At 35.1% G+C, this 25,943-nt stretch overlaps 1 protein-coding gene across 17 annotated transcripts in view; it reads right to left on the bottom strand.

Moving 5' to 3' along the window:
• Positions 1–25,943, bottom strand: part of ADAM22 (ADAM metallopeptidase domain 22) — a 264,012-nt gene that overhangs the window by 7,582 nt on the left and 230,487 nt on the right. The window contains exons 24-32 of one of the 17 annotated variants that reach the window (XM_056118006.1): positions 25,350–25,461; positions 21,112–21,202; positions 17,664–17,681; positions 10,858–11,052; positions 8,296–8,396; positions 7,691–7,757; positions 5,216–5,326; positions 2,946–3,032; positions 1,611–1,640 (exon numbers count right to left, since the gene is read on the bottom strand). In XM_056118006.1, the coding sequence (XP_055973981.1) occupies positions 1,611–1,640; positions 2,946–3,032; positions 5,216–5,326; positions 7,691–7,757; positions 8,296–8,396; positions 10,858–11,052; positions 17,664–17,681; positions 21,112–21,202; positions 25,350–25,461 (812 nt within the window). Of the gene's footprint in view, positions 1–1,610; positions 1,641–2,945; positions 3,033–5,215; positions 5,327–6,018; positions 7,514–7,690; positions 7,758–8,295; positions 8,397–10,857; positions 11,053–17,663; positions 17,682–21,111; positions 21,203–25,349; positions 25,462–25,943 lie in introns of those variants that run through there. The other 16 variants (XM_056118008.1, XM_056118007.1, XM_056118009.1 and 13 more) reach the window with 16 other exon arrangements.

The following is a 25,943-nucleotide window of genomic DNA, read 5'->3' as shown; positions in this document are numbered from 1 at the left end:
TCAAAGGTCAGCCATCTGCAAGGCCTTAACTTCTTTACTATCTCTCTGGCTCTAAAAATATATATTACTTTAATGGAAAATTTTAAATTTCATTTTAATGGCTAGAGCGATAGCACAGCGGTAGGGCGTTTGCCTTGCACACAGCCAACATGGCTGACCCAAGTTCAATTCCTCCGCCCCGGAGAGCCCGGCAAGCTACCGAGAGTATCTCGCCCGCACGGTAAAGCCTGGCAAGCTCCCCGTGAGGTATTTGATATGCCAAACACAGTAACAAGAAGTCTCACGATGGAGACGTTACTGGGCCCGCTCAAGCATATCGATGAACAACGAGAGGACCGTGACTGCTTATGATGTGTGAAAATGGAAGAGATATAAAAGGCACTCAAAACATGACATAACTTCATTTCTAATTTAGTATGTTTTCCATAGATCATGGGAATAAACTCAAAACCTGTCAATGAAGTGAATCACCAATGGATGGTACCCCAGCATAAGAATCCCTGAGGAACAATGTGTAAAGCACTGTGACCCACAGAACTGCTCTAGGCTACGGGTGTATGCTGATACAGCTCCTTCCCTGACCTGAATCACACTGCTCACAGTCTGAACAACTGCAGTCATTTCAGAGCTAGGTAAAGGAGCCCAGTGAGATTACCAATGTCAGTGGGTATTTTTATGGTGCCATGGAGAATATACTTTAATTTTTAGATCATATTCAGCACCAATTTGCTATGGCCACAAAGTCTCCATTGCATTTTCATAAGAATGTGAGAAATACCACACTGCATGGGTAATTAGCAGGGTGACCTCTGCCTCATTGATGGCTAGGGCAAGAGAGGTAATCCTGAAAAACACGGCAGCAGATAAAGCATATCCAGGCTTAAGCACAGGGCTGGCAAAGCAGAAGCCAAAGTATGGATGCAAGTGGGGCTTCCTGATCTATGAGGCTTGGTTTAGATGGAGAGTTGAAATTTTCTCTGCTTCATGAGAACCATAATGTAAAAAGTTCTGGCACATCTCAATTACTCACTCTCACAACAAAAAATCTGTGCTGATTTTCAAGTCTTACCATCAAAACCCTTATTAATTCAAACATGACCGTCAAATTATAACCAACGGATTATATGTAACTTTTATATATGGATATTAAACAATTGATTCTTAAGGTGACTAACCATGGTGAGAATCAACATCTCATATTAAGGAGATAAAGGAGCCCTCTAAAATTGCCCTCACAGCTTTGCACGTGCAACTGGGGCTGCTGAAGCACTTCCCCATTCAAATTGCATTTAGTCATGCAGCTTCTGGGCAGACCTGGGCGCTGATTGTAAGATATGCGAACTCTTCCCTGAGAGCCACATTAAACTACTCAGTTCACCCAGGGGAGGTGAATCAACTCTTCCGGGGTACCATTTCACAAATTACTGCTGGCCAAAGTGCTGAGTTCATTTAGAAATAAAAGCCCTAACCCATATGGAATTCAAAGCCATTCTGTTTTTGGTTCCATGGGTGATATAAATTATAATCTGCCCACAAGCCTGAGAAAAATAGAAAGGAGAAATAGAACTGCAGGCTAGCCAAAGTTCCAAATAGCATTCAAAATATCTTACCTGTCTTCCTGACGTTGGCCATCTTGGGAGCTACAGGTGAGGGTGGGATGTTTGAATGTGAGTGTATGTGCATGAGGTTCAGTGTGGGTAAGTGGGAAAAGCAGAGGGAGAGGGCAGAAGGGATAGATGGGGTAAAAATGCAGGATACAATTCGTGAACAGGCAGGATTTATGCTTCCCTTGGGTATATGCAAATGTATGGATCAAACTAAAATGCAGGTATGTCTAATCATTTTCTCAAACTATATCCATCTAAACTAAATGGTACACTGGAAGAGAAAGTCCACCTTATACGGGTGCTGAGAATTAGAGACAGCTATATTTTTAAAATCTGTAAATGCTGATCCAAGTGATGGCAATAAGCAATCTTAAAGCGTATCATTAAGTTATGCTCAGAAAAGACTGTAATTATGTCTACATTTTTCTTTACACTCATTTTCCACAGAGTAATAGTAAAGTGGACATTTATTTCTGAGAAATCACTTGAATATTAAAAGAGTAAAAAAACAACCAAAAATTGCCATTAAGAGCTTTTGGAATTTCTCTCTGATCTTGAAATTTATATTAAGCTGTGGTGACAGAAGTAACAGTTTTTGAAATGATACTTTGGTTTCTTGTGAATCCAGAACACATTTATAATATTCTTCCTGTTCAGTTTAAGTATTAGACAATGACATGCTTATCAGCATAAGATTTTTTTCCAGGTACTCCAGTGAGAATCTGTAAAACACTCTTCTCAGCCAGTTCTCTCTGGCATGGAATGGTTCTACAATACACAAATAAAACCTAAGCTCATACCACACACTCTCACATTGTAAAATTTACCTGAATAATTTTCAAGTTACATCAAATTGTCATTATCCTTTTAAGTAAAATTTCACTATATTTCATTTCAGTTTTTCCATGTTTTTCTCTGAGTTTTTGTATGCACTATGCACTCTTAAGATAGTAAATAGGAAATGCATTATGAAATTTCTAAATTCTGGAAATTAAATCCTTTAGGTTAATAGTGCGTCCATATTAGTGAAAAGTATGTTTCATGCCCATAGAAAACTACATAGCATAAAATGAAGAGAAAGCTACTAAAAAGCTCAAGATGGTGTTAGGGGCATGCACTAAACAGTAACCCTTTCAAATGGCTTCATTTGAAACATTCAGGAAAGAACTAGACTTGCTCAGGAAGCCAAAAACAGATTAAAAGGAAGCAAATAAGCAAGGACCCTTTCCACCTACAGGAACTTGTATTGGGAGATACAAGATAGAGAGCCAGTCACACTACATTATTTGTATGTGCTGGGAGAGTTTGAAAAGGATATAAAATTAATTTATAAAATACCTAAAGTATGGTCCTTCAGTGTTTTTATTCACATCTTCTACCCACTTAGCTACATTATAGTCTCTTTTGAACCATGGGTTTAAATACCTGCAGAAAGCAATGGAAGGAACAAAGAAAGCAGAACAAGATAGAAAATCTGAAAATACACAGCACAAGCTCAGCAAGGATGTCTTCACCCTCCAAATGTAAGTGACTAGAGCAAATAAACCAAAATGGATAGTTGGTGATTATGGGGCAGTCTGTATAACAGGAGAAGACACGCTCGACAAAAGGGCTGAAGACATTCTAAAATGTTTTCAACACTGCATGAACAGCCTTTCAATTGGTCACCAAATGAATCAAAAGCTGTCTCTCCATCAGAGTACTACAGACTTCCATTCACCGACATCCAAAGTGGCTTTTTTTTCATGCCACCTCTCATTTGGCTCCTTGGTTTTCAAACAATAATGGTGCTTTTTAAGAACATTCAGATGCTTGCAACTTCACCCAAACATTTGGGCGCATAACACCCCAAGAACAATGAGAAGGAGCAAAGTTCTCTTTCCAGTATAAAAGGAAGAGCTTTACATGGCCTTCGTCTTACTCTCCAAAGCAGATTTCAAACCGGAGTTAATAAGAAAGACAGCCCAGCAACTCTATAAGAAACAGAAAAGCTTTCATTCTTCTGATCCTTGAGTCCCAAGGCATATACTAATGAGGTCCAAATCGGCCTCTGGGATCTTAGAGCCGGGATTGGTAATTCAGTTGCAGAAGCTATGTTCCTTTCTCCCCATGGTGAACTCTTGACTGAAATGTCCCTGTTTCCAATAGGAAAGGGCCATCAGATACTGTCTTCTGACTATCGGATCATGAATTTTGAGGCTACTAGAGGCCTGAATAATTTCAGTCAGCATTTCCCTGATGGATCTGGCAAAGCCTCCATCAGAATTGCTGTTCTAAGGACAATGTAAAAAAAAAAAAAAAAAAAAGAACAAGCAAAAAAAGTAAAATGGGAGTGTCAGGATTTTTGGATTTTTTTCAGGGTTTCCTTTGATTATTATCCTAAGCTGGGCAAAACACATTTTAGAAATCACCCATTTAGAAATCAACAAATTCACACTTGAAAGAATTTTGAAATCTTACAGGCTTTCCCCACTAAAAAAAAAAGAAATTCGACAGATAATATAAACAACAAATATCCATGCTGTAAAGGGTGTTCAAAGTCAAATAACTTTAAAAATAAACTGGGGATAACTGTAAAACACACTATTTGTTTTGGATTCTTTTCTCCATATTTTGTTTTCATCTGTAAATATATTTCGATCAAGGCTACATTTCCATGGTTAGATAAACAAATTCTTCAATAATTTTACCCCTTTGCTTTTAGCTATAACCAATGTACAAAATCATATTCTGTGGTTCACTCCTGAGAGAAGATTTTTCTATTTATTTTTATGAGACCATTTTTGCCAAGATAACAATCCCCGACTGAGGCACAATTTACACAACTTTTTGCCTTTAGCCACAATCATTGCCAACTTGTGCTTTTCACAGATATAGCCAATTGAAACTTGCAGTAATATTTACATTGAGACATTGAACAAAAATGGAAAAAGCAAATGCAGCCACAGATGAAGGCTAGTGAATTCTCTGGCTTGGGAAACCCTTAGAAAATGCCCATTGTCAGATTTTCAGGTGAAACATCACCACACAGCAAACTGTCACCCACAGGCAGTTGGCCACTTCTGGGAATAGATGTGTTCCTTTCACTGACAATCTTAGAAGCTCAAAGGACTGGTGTTCAGGCTGTCTTACAAAAGCAACAGCCACACACATGGCTTAACAGGCATGTGATGGGTCTTTTCCTGAATCTCAGGGAGCATTTCAGAAGGCCAGAATCACTTCATTAGAGATCTCTTGATCTCCCACTAGTTTCTTCTGGGAATGTCTGTGACACTCAGTGTCTTCTCACTGTGTTTCCTAACACCTCAAATCTTGGTAGCTACACTCACAGGATCTTATTACACAGCTATGAGCCTGCCTATGCGATCTGACTTGACTTGTAGCGCAACATGCAAAAAAAAAAAAAAAAAAGCATTACACAGACTTGGAGAGGTCTTTATGTTCTCCGGGATGGAAAGGCAAAGGAAAATGAGCTGGTGCTGGCTGGACCAGGACCACTTTCATACAGACACTGGGGGTCAGTCAGAGATCAAACAACCCTGATCTCAGCCAAGGAAGGGACTTGGAGAGAGATTAAGTGGCAGCCCAGAATGAAGGGGCAGACTGACCTGTGATCCAGACTCCCTGTCTGGGGGCTGTCAGAGCCCCCTGGGCTTATGCCTTGGGATGGGACTGTCTGGGCGAGGGAGTGCCCAGGCTCAGGTGCTTGGGGCTCCCTCCTGTAAAAACACAATATATAATACAAAGTCTGAGCCAAAAATGTTTTTGTTTTTCTTTTTAACATCATGTATAACAGTGAGGAAGATGCAAAAGGTTTGAGTGGCAAAAACAATACAACAAACACGGACATTCCCTGGTTTGTTAGCAGAGTATTTCTTGAGGTTTGTTAGCAGAGTAAGCCTGTAAGATGCATTTTTTAATTCATGTGTGAAAGTTAAATAATCTTTGTAGGATGACAAAGTACTAAAGGGAATGTTGAAATAATGGATCTGATCATAACTCCTTTTCTAAAAAATAAAACAGGTATGTTTGTTCATGATCATACTGCTTCTCTTAAGAGTCACACAAATTATAACAGAAGCAAATGGAATTTTTAAACAAATATGGAAAGTATTAAAAAGCTATCAACATAATTCCCAATTGACTAGGCATCAGAATTCCTTTTAAGGAAAAAAATTATATAAGGGTCTAAGAGAGGACTAAAGGGGCTGGAATGATTTCTTTGCATGTCAAAGCCCTAGATTCAATCCCCAGTACAACATGATCCCCCAGGCACTGCTGGAAGAGAAACCCCCAGAAGGAAAAAAGAAAAAAAAATATATATATAATAAAGTAAGAATAATGGTCAGCTTTATCAACTTGGGTCCATTTTAGTAAACATAAATAATGTAACCCAAATCTGAAAACTGAAAAATCCAAGGAAATCCATAATACTTCTTCATAAAGATGAGGGTATTATGATGTCTTATTCAATATTATAATTTACTTATGTCACAGGCAAGAATCATAGATAGATAACAATATTCATAGAGATATAGTATTGTACTATTTAAGCACATTATGTCAGTGGGAATTTTATAGAAAAAATTATATAAGTGATTGCTTTAGAAAATATATTATGAATCTTACTATCAAGCATTCTTTGGGTACTAAACTCACAGCTTTTGTATACTACTGGCTTTTCTTTCCCCTTTTTCGTAGGAGTTTTCAAAGCCTTGTTAAAGGAAATACAGTTTGAATGCTTAAGGTATATAAAGGAAGTCCTAAAGAATATCTTGTACTTGTATCTTTATTCGTATGAGCAACTAAGATAATCTAAGGCGTTCTTACCAGGTGACCTCATGCAAAACAAATCAAAATAACATTCCAAAAAGAGTTTATCCAGCATGAGCTCTAAAGCATCCAAGCGTTTTAGAAACGTAGAAGATAAACTCTAGAGGATTAGTTATTTAGGATGGACTTCTATGATGCCATTCTGGACCATGCAATGATGTCACTTGAACCTATCTATTATTTCTAATGTAAAGTATCCTCTAGGAAACTTTAACAAGACCCTTACAAAACAATACCATCAGCAGGAAGGGTATGAATTTCAGGGCAGTGATACTGTCCTAGACTGAAAATGTCTGAATAGATAGAAAATTTAATGTAAATTTCTGACAAGCAGTTAACCTGATCTTTGTTCAAGTATTAAAGTATGGAGAAATAATGGAGATAATAACTACAACTACACTGAGAAGTAAGTAAAATAAAATAAAAAAAATTAATATTGGTGGGCCTCAAAAAAGTCTGGGTAATTAAAACCAGGTAGCAAGGTCCAGAAGGATACCAAAGGAGTATATTTTAAAAGGTTCGAGGAAGCTTGGTTTTGTTTGTACTTACTTAAGAAACAAAGTGCACAGAAAGTTGCCTCAATGACTATAAATAATCTGAAATGTAATTTCTGATCCCATCTCCCATTAGAGAAAAAAAATGAAATGTGTGGCTATCATTTTCAATGGATCGTGTTACATTTAGTGACAATGATTCCGTTAAAGAGCAACTTCATATAAATGCCCTTTTAAATATCCTCCGAAGGAAAATTTAAAAGGGAAACTATTGCATTAGTCTGAGAGAATGCTTAGATTGCAGCCATGAAGACCTCAGAGCAGTGGTCTCACATCGTGAGCAGCCTCATGCTCTTGTAGAACTGTTCCCTGATGCTTCTAGGGCGAGTGAACATTGGGAGTGGAAGGGTGAACCCTCTGAAATGGGCCCCTGGTGATGACAAGAAAGGAATGTTATCAGAATTCCCTTCAAACGGAACCAAGACACCACAATGGCAGGTTTCTGGAGGAAAAAGCCTGCAGCGAGGGGGAGCCCCCCACTATCAGTGCATATTGGTATGGGCACAGTTGCGGAGATGCCTATGTAAAAGAGAAAAGCCATGATTAATTTTTAAATGGCAAAAAAAAGATTTACAAAGATAAAACCAAAACCAGAGGTATGGTTTACAGTTTTTTGATGATCCGGTTAATTAATTTCTCACACTGACTGCACAGGACCTTGGAATGCCTTTTTTTCCATTAGAGGTTCTGACTTACTCAGTTGAATTAGACCGAGGTCTAAATCGTTTCCCTCTGATTTTCTTTTTGTTGCCTCCCAGGTTACCTGAAAAACATGGTTACAGGTATATTTATATAGAAATAAACAACTGTGATATGTTTATTTACACAGATTGTTAAGAGGGGTGAAATACCCGTATCACCCCCAAAACACTGGGCTTTATAGCAGTGTCCAACCTTCTTCACACATCTGGTGAGCTATGTAGAATCTTACTATTTTTCTATTACAGAAAAAAAAAAAAGAACTGCACTTTCATAATAAATACTCCCTCTTTGCTGGGGAACAAAAGGCTTAAAGATTACTTCAAAGAACAAGTTTTTACAAAAAAGAGGCCACAGTGGGCCAGAGAGGTAGTGCAGCTGGTAGGGCATTTGTTACCGTGCATGCAGGTGACTCAGGTTCCATCCCTGGCTTATGGTCCAACGAGCACTGCTAGGAGTGATCCTCAGTGCAGAGTAACCCCTGGGCACCACCAGGTGTGGTCCAAATTTTTCTTAAAAATGTTTTGAAAAGAAGACCACAGAATACAGAACTGGTTTAAGTGGAGAGATGGGCTCAATGTCAAAGGACTAAGAGCCAATACCTTGCCAAGAGTTACTTCGAGGTCGCCCATTTTCACAGATGTCTGAAATATGTTTTGTGTCTGGAATCCTTTCACTCCAAGAATGTGAAAGTCCATTTGACCTGAAATTGAAAATATTTATATACTGTTCATAGACATAATCAAATGACTGTTGTAAAACCAGTAAGCACAGTTTCTAAGTATTACTATGCATTAAAGAAAAATAATCAAGAAAGGAAAAATCTGAAATGAAAGAATGAAGAGAACATGAGAATCTTCATGAAGAAGGCAGAATTACACAACATTCAATTTAAGAAAAGTCAAATACAATGGAACCCCATTACAGGAATAGTTGAAAATTGAAAGCATTTAAGTATCAGATTATAATGCAAGCCAATTTATATTCTCTAGGATGAAGCCACCATACAGAAAATTCAATCAAGTTTCAGTTATGAAGATGTAATGGGATCCCACCATAGATGTTTCTTAATTGTAAAGCAATGATTTCCATTCAAGGAATATGAGAACATGGACTTCCAAGAGATTTCACTGATCAATTGAACCTAGATAACCTTTGTCAAAGTAATACTTAGGTTTTTTTTTTGAACAACAGAATTATTATCTGAGAACAGTTATTTTATCCACAAATATGTTCTCAAAAGTTATAATATCATTAGTAGATTGTCTGATAACTGCACTGAACCAGATCTTTATCATAGAAGTTCTCTCATAAAGCCCATGTACCATTAAGCCCTGTTTCTGTGTCCTAACATTTTTAAATAAATTGTTTACAAAAAGCAAAATTTACACACCTACCTTGAACCATAAGAAAAGTATATGGTGACAAATAATTTATACTTAGGATGGATCACAAAATTTGATGATTTTTAATCACGTGAAAGCCATAATCTATTGGAGTTTGCTATAATATGGGAATTTTTCAAAATAATATTTTCAGTTTTTTTTCTTGAAATATTTTAGGAAAGAACATTACAAACCTTTCCATGTATAATTTCAGCTAAGTGCTAACAGTATCTACTTTTTTAAACAGACTTCTACTAATGAGTAATAAGGAACAGAACTTGGCACAATTATTAACTATTAATGCCTTACATTAGGAGCTTTAGACATTATTTTCTGGCTACAGAATGACTCTTACTTTGTACAAAAGTAGAACAATTCTACTGGTGTCCATAATTTCTCCACTTAGTTACTATGTAATTTAAAATTAAATATTTGACCACTTATTTTTATACTGAGAGAATTAAGTGGAACTAATTCTCTTAGCCCAAAAGCCCCAATACAAGAATAAAAAATTAACATTCTTCTATAGAATTGCATTCCTTGTACAAAAATGAATATATACATATATTGGCTTTTGGGCCACACCAGGCGATACTCAGGATTTATTCCTGGTTCTGCATTCAGGAATCATTCCTGCAGTGCTGGAGGACCATATGGGAGCAGGGTATCGAACTTGGGTCAGCCGTGTACAAGGCAAAAACCATACATGCTGTACTATCATTGCCCCCAAATGAGTATTTTTTTACTTTCTTTAAAAGCTTTGTTCTCTGAGTTAGAACTAGCCTTCATGTTTAAGAAAAATGCATGTAGCACTAAGTTCTCAGATCTTATTCTATTTTCTTTCCTGATAGGTATGTATAAAGAATAATATCCACTGCATAACTCCTATTTGCTTTATTTGGAACACTAAAAGAAATTATGTTTCTTCTCAATTAACTATAAATTTCCCCTTCAGTATACAAAGTAACTTCTGTGCTCAACGAAATGAATGGGGCTATCAATTATTTTAGACATCATACACCCTACTGATGATTAAAGAAAAGCACAACACTTTCACTGAATTATTTTAGCTTCCTTCATTGTGGATGTAGTTCCCATTTCCTTATATGCTCAACGATTTGTTCTTTTATTTATAAGCAATAAAACATGCAGAATTTTAAGTGATCCTTTGCACCTAAGATCCCTTAAGATCCTGAAGCCAGAACAGAGCATTGAAGTTAAGACATATAAGTAATATATTAACTCCACTAGTATTATTGCAGAAGTCAGGCAAACATTAACTATATTTAATTTGGCAGCCAAGCTCTAAGTTATAAATTCTAGAAATAATTATTTCAGGATAAAAGGCAAAATCATGATATTCAAATATATTATTCACAGAGAAGCAATCTTTTTTCTATAGCAAGCTTAGCTATTTAAAATTAAAAATATCCAATGCAGCACTTATATTACTAACTTATTTTACAACTGCTTTTATTGAAGCATGAAAGTAACCTTTTTCTTTGACTACCAGACATGACATAAAGCTCACCATTTAAAATATAGAATACTAAACATACTTTCTTAAGCCATGTAAGAGCAAGAAGAAGAAAAAAACACTCTGGGGTTTCTACACAGAATTAGTGCTGTTATTTGTTTAATTCATTTTTTGTTTTCATTTCTGATCTAATTGGCTTACTAACAACTGGTTCTGAGCATATGGCATTTTGAAAAAGAGTAATCAAAGAATAAAGGATACTATTTTTTAACATTCAAGAAAGAAGGAAGAAGTAATCAAACCTGCTGCAAAATAATGAAATGTTCTGACTAATGGAATAATGTGTGATGGAACAGGTAGAAATCTGAAAATGCGACAGAAAAGCAGACCTCTTCTTAGAACTAGATGCTGAGTTTGTGCTGACTCCAGGAGGAATGTCGCTATAAAAAGAGTCGCCATCTCCAGGCTTTTTTACATAATCTCCCTGGGGTAACTGTCTAAGGCATAATAAACATTTCAGAGTCAGAAAACAAGACACACACATGAACACAGACATATACAAATATTATTTTAGGAATAAAGAGATAGGGGTAATGGTCTACATGAATTAAATTTGTAACAACACAAAAAATTATTAATAAATGTGACAAATCAGTTCATCTAATTTCATAGATGGTAGGTACAAAATCACTAAAGTCTTTACGATAAAGTCTAGCTTTCGGTGAAAATAAGGAAAGATAAGCGTTTCCACTGTAACTTAATTATATTGAGAGATGCTATCTGCACTTATTGTCTTTTAAAAAACTGATGCTAAAAGTTTTTAGTGAATTATTTTGTATTGGCTACATATCAGATCATGCCTTCCATAAATAAAGTTTTGCATTTCTTTTCCTAATATAAAAGATAAAAGACTTGGAACATTCTTGCTTTTGCACTATTATCTTTTTATTATTTTATTAAAGCACCACGATTTACTTGTCAATAAATTCTCTTTTTATTTTATTTTATCTTTTGGCTTTTTGGGTCACATCTTTTTAAGTAGAAAAAAATTGATTGATGCCAAGGAGAGATATGCTGGGGCAGATAATCTTGCCCAAAGGAGAAATAGATTCCTTTCACTGTGGGAGCAAATTACGCACAATGTCTAAACATACAGTGGAACCTTAATTTAGTCTCAAAAATTATAAACTATGTTCTATAATTAATACAAATAAATGCTTATTAGAGTTCTTTGTTTAATTTGGACCTTCACTATTCATTTAATGGAAATAGAAACTGAAAGGAATCCAAAGCTAAATCAAGCATAAAATTCTAGAATTGTACAGTAGAATATAAAGGAAAATAATTTAGCAGAAGAAAGAAAGGCTTGAAAACATAGATTTCTTACAGAGAATACAGAAAAAAAAATGTTTACAGGCAATTGATGGGTGTTCTTGGTTCTCTACCTCCACTGCAGAAACTACAAAAGAAACTTATTTAATCTGCAGTTCCTAACCCCAATCATGTTGAATTTTAATTAAATAAGATTGGAGAAGACATTTGGTTCTTGACTAAGGGAACAGAACTGAACATTTTAGAGAGGCCTGAGCAGTCAAATCTTGTCCCTCAATTGTTGATCTGATTATTTGCCAAAGTTTGGCACCCAGAAAACCTTGTCCAAAACTTGATTCAGTTCCATTCTATATTATTGTTGGTGTGTCATAAATGAGTGTTAGACTAAGAATTTTAAACAAAGCTGTACTTAACTAGGTCTCCAACAAAGGCACAGATCTGCTAATTTCTATTTGTTTCTTTATTACCATACTAACCCTAATTACGTCTGATGTTCAATTCTGTCCCCAAAGAGGCACATCCATCCAGATCCATGCTTTATCAAAACCATTCTCATATTGTTTTAAAAGTTCCAAATGCTTAATCATCTGTAGTCTGAATGATAAAACACCCTTTCCTATTAGTAATTTTATATATTCACACTGAGTGATAGCACAGCAGGTAGATCGTTTGCCTTGCACATGGCTGACCGAGTTTGATTTCTCTACCCCTCTTGGCGGTCTCGGCAAGCTACTGAGAGTATCTCGCCTGCATGGCAGAGCTTGGCAAGCTCCCCATGGTGTATTCAATATGCCAAAAACAGTAACAACAAGTCTCACAATAGAGATGTTACTGGTGCCCACTCGAGCGAATAGATGAACAACGGGAGGACAGTGCTACAGTGCTATTTATTCACACATTTCTACAAACCTAAAAAGAACTTTTCAATGTGTATAGTATATATATTAATTTTGCAATTAAATATTCTCTTCCATCTGGGGTTCTGGGATCGAACTCAGGTCAGCCTAATACAAGGCAAGAGCTTTTCCTGCTGTACTATCACATCAGCTGGCCCTCAGGAAATATTTGTAAGCAGATGAAATGTGCCTCACTAAATTCAACTTAAACAGAAACAAGCTGTAACACTGACCTTTCCTATTATCCTACCCCTCAGATTGTTTTCTCTTTCTGTGGTTATGGCATTCAGGTATTTACCAAAGGACTCCCTGACTTGAAACTGCAGGCTTCATGTACTGCCTGTATCACTGGATAAGTCCCATTTAGGTTTTATTCAACTGAGATCATTTTACCACTCCCTCAATAAAGTTTCTTTGCAATTTATGATAATTGCTTGCACAATTCACAACCATCCTAGGCACTAATCATGTCATAAACTATCTATTTCAGTAAGAAGGTTGGAAGGGAGTTAGAATTCAATGAGACAGATGAGTTTTTAACATCCTGTCAAATGAGATTATTATCTGTCTCTACTATCTTCAAAATACAGAACCTATTTTGTATTCTGAAAATCCTATAATGAATATACGTAACTTTCTTCATAATAAGTTCATAACTTTTCCTTGACATATTAAGCATTTAAGTGAAGAAAGTTTTCTGATGAGAGTAATAGTAGTAGTAGTAGTAGTAGTAGTAGTAGTAGTAGAGTAGTAGTAGTAGTAGTAGTAGTAGAGTAGTAGTAGTAGTAGTAGTAGTGGTAGTAGTAGTAGAAGCAGTAGTAGCAGTAGTAGTATAAAAACAAACTACAAAAAGGTTTGAAGGAAAAGGAAGGAGGTTCACAAGCAGAAAATAATGTGGCAAAAACAAGATAAAATAAATGGAAAATGGTTTCTATTTAAGGTATGAATCAGAAAGACATGTACTCTATTTTACATTAACCATAATGATGTGCATTTATTTCAGACAATGGAAAAGACTATTTCAGTTGAACATGTTTCAAGCCCAAGGGATGCTTTTTCCTTTTTCTCTCTACTGCTCTTGGTAAACCTGCCTAAAAATAAAAGTCAAACTAATACTTCCACTTGCCAAGTATACGATTTTCAAATTCTAAGCCAATTATACTATAATATAAACAACAGCATCATCTAAGCAACTGAAAAGTTCTTCTTTCCTGATGCTTTTAAAGACAAAGATCAATAACCAGTCTATAACCATTCTTCTAAGTACAAGATGTATAAAAATTTTCTTAAGAACCTACATTCCAAGGTTCTTTCACAAGATGACACTGCATATTTAAAGTGAAATCTTTCAGGTATGGGGTAATTCCGTTGAGATCTAGAATGTGGTTACTATTTTTATTAATCAATATGTAAATAAAAAGAAAATAAAGGTTTCAACTTTCTATGAAACTTTTAATTAAACCTACTCCACATTCTTTGATATGTAAACACTGAAGACAAACTATGGAGGGAATTTGCAAGGTTATTAGCTTCGCACATAAATATACCTGCCTGATAGCCCAATAATTTAAAATTTTTGCAGTTTGGCAATTCTGACCCTTTATATATTTAGGGCTGGAGTGATAGCACAGTGGTAGGGCGTATGCCTTGTGTGCAGCCAGCCTGGCCAACCCTGGTTCGATTCCTCCGCCGCTGTCGAAGAGCTACCGAGAGTATCTGGCCTGCATGGCAAAGCCTGGCAAGCTACCCATAACGTATTCAATATGCCAAACACAGTAACAACAAGTCTAAAAATGGAGACGTTACTGGGACCGGTCAAGCAAATCGATGAACAATGGGAGGACAGTGCTACAGTGCTATATATTTACTAAGAATTCTATAACTGACTGCATGTTATGTATAGTCTTGCAATTAATATGAAAAGCAAAACTTCATGTTCACCAATATAGTTTGACCAGTCAATGTGGATGACACTCATCTAGATAAACTCTGTCTCACTCTATGAGAACAATGATACCATCTATACCATTAAAAGATGAAAGAAATGCAAACTCTTCAGAGACCATATGCTAAAAATTTCCCTTACTAAGAAGTTTTAAAGATTACAAAGAATATTATCTGGTTTTATAGTTGAAGAAATTTTAAGTGATTTCCCAAAACCACATTTTACTGAGTATCTTTTTAAACTTTGTCAATTGGTGCACCAAGCATGAAAACTCCAAGAAAAATGTAATTTGAAGAAACCACTCCACATTTTTATTTCAAGTATGTGGCTTCTTTTGGAAGTGAGTACAATTTTAGTTAACTATATATACATTTACAAGATTGTATATATCTTTTTTCATTTGTTTTCTTTTAAGGCTGTACTTGGCAGTTCTCAGGGCTTAGTTACCCTTGGGGCATTACTAGAGGTAAGTCTCAGGGTTCTTTGGGGATCTAACCCAGGCTTCCCTATGTAATGCTTGTGTAAGAGCTCTTTGACCTTTTCCCCCTGACACAAGATTGTAAATATAATAATGCATGATTTAATCTTTTGGCCTTGGCATCATCTCAGTAATCACCAATATTTTCTCAAAAAACAAAATTCTTCATAAGAATTTATGACTTTTATATCTAAGCACTGTCCTCCCATTGTTCATCGATTTGCTTGAGCGGGCCCAGTAATGTTTTCATCGTGAGACTTGTTGTTTCTGTGTTTGGCATATTGAATATGTCATGGGTAGCTTGCCAGGCTTTTCCATGTGGGCGAAATATTCTCAGTAGCTTTCCGGGCTCTCAGAGAGGGGCAGAGGAATTGAACTCGGGTCGACCACATGGGCCGTGTGCAAGGCAACACCCTACCTGCTGTGTTATCTCTCCAGCCCAGTGTGTGATAGCACAGTGGTAGGGTTTATATCTAAATTATAAATTTATACATTTATGACGTTATGACCTAACATCAATTCTTTACTCCTTCTCCATTTTGAAATTATTGCACAAATGTAAGATTCATTAGATCCAACAAGGGAAAAACTAAATATTGTTTTAAAATATATAACAGTACATAAAATAAATATCTATCAAAGACATGACAACTATAAGAACAGGAACTAGATTCCAAAAGAGAAGCCATGGTAATGAAATGACTCAGAAATACGAGGAAGAATAAAATTATATCATGCACATAAAGATCCTAAATGTTACATTTTCCTGAATTATATCTATTCCATATGTTGCATTAGAATAAGAAATTGATACGCAATTTTATACATAAATTTTTGTAGGGTGGAAAATTCCCTTTTTCTAGATAGAACTACATATATCTTCATGTCTTAGAGCATGTCTTTGCAACATTTTACTTTCCTTTTTATATAGCCAGCAATACTAAACATAGCTTTAGAATGTATGAAAATGGAGTTGATTTCCTAGCCTAACTTTACATTTACTGAAGAAAATGACTGAATTTTTGTATGATCAACAGACGTTTTCTAATGCCAACTTTCTCTTCTCTACTGTTCTAGGACACAAGCATATAAAATATGCCATGAAATCTAGGTAATTTTTAAATTTTGAATTAATTTTGCCTTGGTCACACTCTTATTTGGGGGAGTGGTGCAGCCATACTGCACTCAATACTTACTCCTGGCTCTGAGTTTGGGAATTACTCCTGGCAGTGATAGCAGACTGTATGTGTTCTGTGGACTAAACAAGGTTAGCTGCATTCCAGGTGGCTTACCTGCAGTACTATTGCTCTGACCCTTCACTTTTAGTTTTTCCATCAATTATGACTTAATTACTCCAAAGAATGGTCAATATTTTTTTAATATATAAGCTAACTGATCAGGATCTCAACTGATTTGCTAAAGATACCACTGAGATTCTGTATTTAGGACTGAAGCCTTATAGGGACTTACATTTACAAGATGAAAGAAAAAAAGGAGTAAAATCTAAAATTTTAATTTATAAAATACTGAAACCTTTATTGAGCATATGAATTTATCATATCTTATTTCTAACCTGACTTTAATGGAACAGTAGAAAAAATAATTAAGTTTGAATCTGCATAGATATTTGAGCATAATTATGTATCATATGACATACAAGACAGGAACCACTTTATCAATTCCCAATATATTAGAATGGTTTGTATTAATTGCTAATTGATAATAAAGAGCCTTAGTAAATATAAAACTATATATGGGCTACCTTAGCAAGAAAAGATGCAATTCTTACAGAACTATATGAATGCTTTTTATCTCTTTTTATGTAGTTGGTTAAATAAATTTTAAGGTGATAACAGGTGCCTGACTTTCTCTACTGGAATTTTTATTCAAGAAAAATATACTAAATTACCAGAAATTAAAACAACATAAATTATTTCTCGAACTGGACAATTACCCAATCAGTAGAAAAATATTTTCTTATGCAGCTATACACAGGCTCATCAGATGCTAGGACATTTTCCTGACTGTGACACTACATCCAAATATAGTTTATCAATTACAACTATAAACTATTAATGTAAAAATAATAAATAAAATAAACTCTCTAGGAAAGTGTAAGCAATAAAAGTGCTATAAACATAAAAAAAACAATGAACCCATGTTAAAAAACATGCTGTCTTAACATAAAGTTTGTTTCATATGGAGGAAAATCAATTTTAATATGTATTACTACAAAAATCACACAAATAAGAACTTTCAAATATTAGTATTATTTGATAAAAGTATCATTAAAATTAGATTATGATAAACTGATTACATAAAACAGTCCCAGTATTTAAAATTATAAATCAAGATTAATTTATAAGCACTGCATCATAAAAACAAAACAAATTTCATAAAAAATGCTATAAAACTTAAACCTTTCAGTCATACTTTCAGATTATTCTCATCACATACCTCTGTTCTCGATAGTTTCTTTTCATGGACAAGAAAGAAAAGGGGGGAAAACAGAAATTAATGGAAATACATTAATAGGGTTTACTAAGCACAAAAACCCTAGAATTCACTGAAAGATCTCCAAAAGAGGATTTAGAATTGCAAAATTAAGACAGAGAATACAGATACTATATATAAATGTATATATATATAATTAGATATGACACCAACGTTCTAGTTACTTTAACTACTGTAAAAATATGAATAAGTGCATATATTAAAAATTGTTCTCTTAAAATTAATTGCATCAGTTCATATATTTGTTGGCAACAAATCTCTAACTGTTCTAAATAAAATTTCCAACGTTGTTTCAAATATAGGCTTTTAGACATTGATTTAATATAATTAGCTAAACAAATTACTTTACAACATTTTCACAGAAATAAAAATCACAATTTCTTCTTCTCAGAATACACCCCAAACTATAGCTCTTTCTAAGAATTTCAAATAGGTGAACATAAAGGGACCTACAGCATTTTATTTTCTTGAGCATAATAAATTAGTGAATTAAATCATGACTGTAGCAAACTTCCATTTTCTTACTATTTACTCAGTGAATTATTACTTGGAATAATCTGTTAGTATCTCTCTTTTTTTAAAAAAAAAATAGCTGTAAACTAAAACTAAAGCTAATTAAACATGAGTTGCAAAACAAATTCATTTTAAACAAAAATGTGTTCTAGACAGGGTACAGTAGTTAGGTACTAATGACCTTTAACTCCTTAGAGTTCATTTTCTAACAATCACAACGGAACAAAGAATTAATGGTTTGAAGACAATGTAGAAAGAGCAAACATCTAAGTAGAAACTTCTTCCTCTAACATTTAGAATAATGTTCCCATGTGGATTATGTAGCCCCTTCTGTTGCAAGTCAATTTCAGGATTTCTCTGACATGTTTAATATGAGCTCATGAAAGTAAAAATGCCTATTTGTTACTTATTTTTCACTACTGAAAGCATCAAATAAGGGCAACAAATAAACTCAGAATCTCTATTCTCTACATGTTCTGCCTTTTATTCTTTCAGCCTAATTAGCTGAGCAGAACACAAGTTTCAAATGGGTATTCCTCATTCCTTATTACTGCTATTCTCCCACACCAAAAAACTGAAGAAAGGGCAGAAAGTTTAATTAAAATAGTTAATGAGAAAAATAATTCTCTGGTCTGAAATCCACTTTTGATTTTCAAATAGAATATGTAAAATATCATATTCTCACATTTCATTCCTGTATTAATATTTCTATATTCTCATTCTATTTTTAACCACATTCTTAATCTTTTAGTACTATTAAAACTTTTATCATTTAGGTTCAAATTATTTATGAAGAGAACCTGCAGTTTGGGCAAGATTTGTCTTTTTCCTTAATTGGCATAGTACATGTATTCAGAAATTTTTTACAAAAGTGAAAACCACAAAAGAATATGTTAAATTAAGAAACAGAATGAATGAATGAATGAATGACTGTCCTCCCATTGTTCATCAATTTCGTTCGAGGGGGCCCAGTAACTTCTCCATTTTGAGACTTGTTACTGTGTCTGGCATTGCCTCATGGGCGAGATACTCTCGGTAGCTTGCTGGGCTCTCCGAGAGGGGCAGAGGAATCCAACCTGGTTCGGCCAGGCTGGCTGCATGCAAGGCAAACACCCTACCGCTGTGCTCATTATACATAAAGAAGTACTTTGATTTTTAATTATTAAAAAAATGAATGCAAGCACTTTCATAAGCAATGGGTATTTAAGGATCAAGATATTTTCAAGTTTGTAAAAATAAAATAGCAACTTTGCTTCCATAGGTGGTGGGAAAAATCCAATACAACCTAAGAATTTCCTTTCCATTTCACATCTAGAGAAAGCCACCAAGCTACTGCAAAACAGTGAAGCTTAATTGCTACATTAAGTCTTGTATCAGGGAGCTGAACAAAGAGTGTGACTTCAAGATAGAACTAATTTACCTAGAGTCAGGAGAAATCAAATGATAGATATACTGAAAAGCCTTCCCTTCAAACACAGAACTTCCTGACTCCAAATACACAAAACTCAGCTTGTGCAAATGTGTGCACTATACTTTATGACTGGACCAGGAGGCCAATCAATACTGAGCATTTTTTAATGAGGAGTGTAGGGCTAGAGACTTACTTAATTAAGAGACTTACTTATTTAATTAAGATAAGCTATTACTACTGCTCTGAGGTCCCCTTCACTATGTTATGAACTACTTCATTACACTGTGCTATCTGTTAACTTTCTATATTTTAATGTTTGGAGTCTATAACATATATCCTGAAAGTCAAAGAAACTCTTGCAGGGTTTGACTTCAGGACTAGCAACCACCAAATACACTTTTAAAATCATTTCCAAAATCATTATTATATTTTATTAAATCATGTCAGTTGATTAAATAAAATATAATAATTGTATAGTATATTCTCCTGAAAGGTTTGAAGAAATCAAAAAAATATATAAAGATTGGAATTTTTTGTGTGTGTGTGTGAAATATACTTGGTCTAAAAGTGGAGTGGGGAGAAAATGGAATGAAAAAAGCTAACAAAAACCTTTCAAATGGAAAAGACCCTAAGCCAGTCCTAAAACATCATCCTCAGACATGAACAAACTATGATAAGTTTAATTACTTGAAAATTTAAGGCTCATCATATTTTGGTTTTAATTTCTTAAAATTAAATAATTTTAATTCTAAGGGTATTTTCACGTTTATATTAAAAAAAACTGAACATATTGTCTAAGTAAGTGTCAATGCTTAAAGCCATTTACTAAGCTAAGTGCTTAAGAAGATACCATTCAAAAGTTCTCACATTTACAACTTTCTAAAATTTACTAACAGAAACCAGAAATTGTAAGTTATATTTTAAAGCTTTCCAAATAAAAAGGCCACTAAAGGTCTTAACCTGGAGTTTACTTTTAAATTTTACAAACATTAAATCTCTGAAAAGTTTTTCTTTGTGCAAAACACCCATATACTTAACAAATCACAGAGTTTCCTTCATACTGGTTGAGAAGATGAAGAAGTTTGTTTTGCCCTGCGTGAGAGGACAGTCCTAGCAAACATCAGGAGAGATGGCTGCTGCTGTCTGTGTGGTATTAGTTGTTCTGTGGGGAGAAAAGCACTGAGTACTCTGAGCGACTCTCCTGCTTAAGTTTCTGGGTAGAGTTTAACTCATAAGAACCCAGGCCACCAAGAAGTGAATAAATACGTGTCTGCATAAGAGAAGGTTTAGACTGATTGAGAATAATTTAGACTGATTCACAATTTAGATGAACTGAATCATGTGCCAAAACTGATTTTTCATTGGAAGTATTTTTACTCAATAGCATAAAATTTCCTAGATGTTTCACTTAAATTAAATATTTCAAAATATATTTTGACAATAAGAATATGGAGAAAGTTCACTTACTTATAACCCCAAGCAGTTATTCCTAATATGAGGGCCAGCACCAAAATAGTGCCAGCAATTATGCCTATTATGATATTGGTACCAGCAACACCTAAGGGAAAGAAATAAACAGTGAGGATCAGTGCATTTATAACTTTGGTATAAAGTTATTTCAGGAACTTTGCTCTCTAGCTTTATAATTATGAGATGAACATTACATATTAAGGTGGGTATTGTCTTTTATGTATTTTAATTTCAGAAATCCCTTAATATGTTAATATCTTTATGTGATATAATTGGTGTAGTTTCAAGATACAACATAATGATTGTAGTTCTAGGGATCACACCAGTTCCTCAAATATGTGATGCATACATTTTACTGATGAGTCACATCCCTGGCCCTAATGGGTATTATATATTTTGTTAACTTCTAATTACTGATTTGAAATACTGTGATTTATAATATTGTTAGTGGTGGTTTCCCATACATATAATTTCGCCACCATATCCATCACCTCCCCCCACCCACGGTTCCCAACCCCTGCCTTTGCGATCCTCTACAGCACCCATCCTGCCCACCCCACAACCTTCACAACAAACTCAGGTTTTTGCACCAATTCTTTCATTGTGTTACTTTTAACCCTTTGTTTCTACTTTACTGTGTATCTTTAAGTACCATAACTTCTTAATCCATTCAACCATAATTGGACATTTTCATTGTTTCCATATTGTACTAAGTGCTGTGATGAACATATGTGTGCATATATACTTTTGAATTAACATTTGTGTTTGAGCATAGATGCCAAGAAGTAGTATCTCTGGGTTGAATGGGAGTTCTATTCCTATTTTTTGAGAGATATCCATATTGGTTTCCATAGAGACTGAATCAGATGAGATTCCCACCAACAGTGTATGAGGGCTCCTTTCTCACAACAATACAATGGTATTTTTTAGAAGAAAGAAAAATCAACTCTAATGTTCTGTATTTCTTTTTTTCAATGGACCATTCCACAGTGCTCAGGGCTTACCCCTGGCTCTGTACTCAGGGAGGTGCTGGGATTGAACCAGAGTTGGCCAGGTGAAGGCAAGTGTCTTACCCACCTTACTATCCCTCCAGCTCCCCACATCAATTTTTAAAAAACACTTCCTCATATATTTTTCCTTTTTGTTTTTGTACAAGTATATTTTTATACAGTTATATTTTCCAGATTATATCTTTCCAAAATATGATGAAGTCAAAGAAGGCAAGGAAAATAAGGGGGGGGGGTGGAGAGGTACAATACTACTGCATTGGGATAGCACTGCTTTGGGAAGAAACTTTGAGAAATCTATGTGCATTTCAAGCTACCTTTTAGAATTTCTGGAAAACATATTGTTCTGATCCATTATATTCCAAGATGTCTCTCTACATGTATACATGTGTTAGTTTTTTTATTGATTACTTTGTAGGATCTTATTAGACTAGGATTTTTATTCAGTGTTTCAAAAAATTCTCAAGGCTAGGCCGGAGAGATATAGTACAGCAGGCAAAGCATTTGCCTTGCACACTGCTGACCTGGGTTCAAGCCCTCTCATCCCATATGGTCTCCCAAGTACTACTAGGAGTGATTCCTGAGTACAGAGCCAGTAGTAACCCCTGAACATCACTGGATGTACCCCTCCCCCCAAAAATTATCAAATAAACTTAGTATCCACTAGCCTCTACTTAAATAAAAATTTTAAAACGCAATTGTTCTAAAAGGCTTTTAAAAAAATGTCTTTCCGATTGCATTCATCTGGGGAATATAAAGCAACAAAATAGGGGACTAACACCCAAGAATGGCTGAGATTAGTACCAGGAATTTTACTCCATGACTTGGAGGCCAGTCACACATGCTAGGGGAAAAGGGAGCTCAGATAGAGAAGGGAGCACCAAATAAAGAGTATTGGGAGGATCCTCCCAGGATGGGAGAAGCATGCTGAAAGTAGACTATAGGCCAAACATGATTGCCACTCAATGCCTCTTTTGCAAACCACAGCACACAAAAGGAGAGAGAGAACAAAAGGGAATGCCCTGCCACAGAGGCAGGGTGGGATGGGGGGGATGGGGGGTGGGAGGGATGCTGGGATCCGTGGTGGTGGGAAATGGGCACTGGTAGAGGGATGGGTATTTTATCATTGTATAATTGAAATCCAAGCACAAAAATCCGTAAGTCTACAACTGTACCTCATGATGTCTCACTAATAAAAATTTTTTTAAAAAAAGTCTTTCTGTTTACAAAATGTCTATCTAAAACTCACTTTCTGTGTTTCAAATACTGTCCTAGAGTCAACACTGATTTCATCTTCTCTCACTTTTTTGACACGAGGTACACATTCCATGCCTCATCCTCATCAGCTTTAGTTCCTATGGTTCCTTACTGTAGACCTTTAGCTCCTCTTATTTACTGACCCCTAGGCTATAATTTAGATCCAGGACAAACTGGTTTCTTTTAAACATCTGTTGTTTATTTTAATATGAAATACTTTATAGTTTGGTCTGAATAATTGCCAAGTTCAATGAAAATGTTTCAGGATGAACTCTTTGATGCTGAAATTTCTTTAAGTAGAACCTGGTTGCAGAACCATGGTTGCAGAACCATGGTTGCAGAACTTTGGGTATAGTTTGATGAGTATGTAGATTGCTATGCAACTCTTTTTCACTTAACATTCCTTCAGAAAACCAATTGTTTAGGTGCCAGGAGATAGTATAGTGGTTAAGGCACATGCTTTGCATAAACCTGATCTGGTTAGATTTCCCAGCACCACATGGTGCCCCTGAGCACCACTAAGAGTGGTCATGGAGAACCCCAGTACCACGGGTGTGGAGGGAGGGAGCTGGTGGGATGTTGTCAGGTGATCTCTGGAACCACAGGGCCCAAGCAGTATAATGTCCTTGGTCCCCTGAAGTCTCTGTTTTGAAGTCTTGGTTGTGTATGAAGGTCAGGGGAGGTCTGATGAGATTGGTGGACCCCTCCCTACTCAGGTTGCCCTTGGGAACAGATACCATTTGAGTCTGGGACACTAGAAATTTCCGACTCTAAGAGACTTAACACATCTGTCTTCCTTTACTCCCAAGAATTTAAATAAGAACCAATAAACCTAGATGCTTATTGTCATAATTTTTAAGTAATGGTATGAAATGTGACAATTTAATTGAATCTATGGACCTAAATAGCGTCATCTCTGTTAAATGCTGGAATAAGTTTCACAGTGCCTGTACTAAGACTGGTGATGACAAATTCTTAATCTTTCCATGTCTTACTTTAATAATGTCACATTGACTAAGATTTTTAACTTATCTTGATGATGTTAATAAGTATGTTCTTTTGCTCATCTGCTAGAGATGAGCTGACTTTAGGATCTGAGCTTTATTTAGAGCAAAAGAATACTCATTAATAAAATGATAAATCAGTTTTAAAGGGGACATTTATTTCCAAGGTATGTCTTCCTTCAACTATCTCCATTGAACTTCTCTATTAGGACTCTAGTTTTGAAAACCTTTATTATTTAGGAGCCAGAGAGATTATACCAGAGGTAAGGCACTTGTCTCACAGGCAGTCAAGCACAGCTAGGATTCACTCCTGAACACAGAACCATAAATAACCCTTGAGTAACACAGAGTACACCCCCAAACACAAACACACACACACACACACACACATAAACACACACATACTAAAACTTTCATTTTTTGTTTCTTTTTGTCCTAAACCCTTTCCAGCATTTTGGCCATTCTACTTCTAGAACTACATTCAATTTAGTCTATACAACTGGGGTTGTATAGGTAATAGATAATGTGATTTAAAAATCAATTTTTTAATTTTCATTATTTTCAGCCCTATATTATAAAATTCATACTACAACTTTAGACAATTAATAATTATTAGCTACTTTCTTGATTAAAAAAATGCCAGGAGAGCTAGGGGTAGCTAGCTCAGTAGTAGAGTGCTTTCCTTACATGTGTGAGGTCCGTGGGTTTGCAACCTGGTATTGGAAAAAAAAACAACTTTGAGTCCCAAACAATAAATATATTTGAAAAAATCCGTTTGATATAGGACAAGATAAGATTAAATCAGCAGATCAAGTTATAACCAATATTTCATATCCTTACTGTAATTCATTATTATAAGGAATGAATTTAAATGAGTTTTTTAAATAATAATTTTTAAAAATCCTGGGGGGCAATTTGTCTCTTTCATGTGAATTCAGAACAAAGGGGTGCAAAATGAAGTACCTACCATTGCCAGATAGAATTAAGTCATTCTTTGTATCATCGAGAGGGAAGTAAGTACTGCAGTCTGCACCGATCCAGTTTCTGTGACACACACATTTCAGCTCATTGCTGCAGACCTGAAATCCAAAACCAGTCCAGAGTAGATGTTAACTCTCTGTTACAGTGGCATAAAATGCAAACAGTAATTTCTAATTATTATAGACCAATAAGTTGATGACTGAAACTTATTTTTTGAAATACTATCTTCCTAATACTAATTATTTCTTACACAAGTATTCAAAAAACATTTTCTAGAGACTGATTCACCCAAATCCACCCAATGAGAATAAATTTTAACAGAAGAATTAATTTATAATGTCTAAAACATCAGTGAAATAATTGTTTGAAAGTGTATCAACTTAAACTTGGAAACAGCAAGATTTCAAACACTAAGTAGAAATACAATCATTTGCCAATTATCCAGTACAAATAATTTTTTCTTCCAAAGAAAGAACTTTTATCTCAAAATTTTATTTATCTTTTAAGAACCAGAGAAAAAAAAGAAAAATCCAACAAAGAAGAGGAGATACCTTATGCGTTGGTGTAGTTTAAGAAGGCA

Source organism: Sorex fumeus, unplaced genomic scaffold (genome assembly GCF_029834395.1).
Source record: "Sorex fumeus unplaced genomic scaffold, SorFum_2.1 ptg000037l, whole genome shotgun sequence".
Lineage (NCBI taxonomy): Eukaryota > Metazoa > Chordata > Mammalia > Eulipotyphla > Soricidae > Sorex > Sorex fumeus.
Note: the sequence above shows the minus strand (reverse complement) of the source record. Positions and strands in the feature narration are given on the sequence as shown.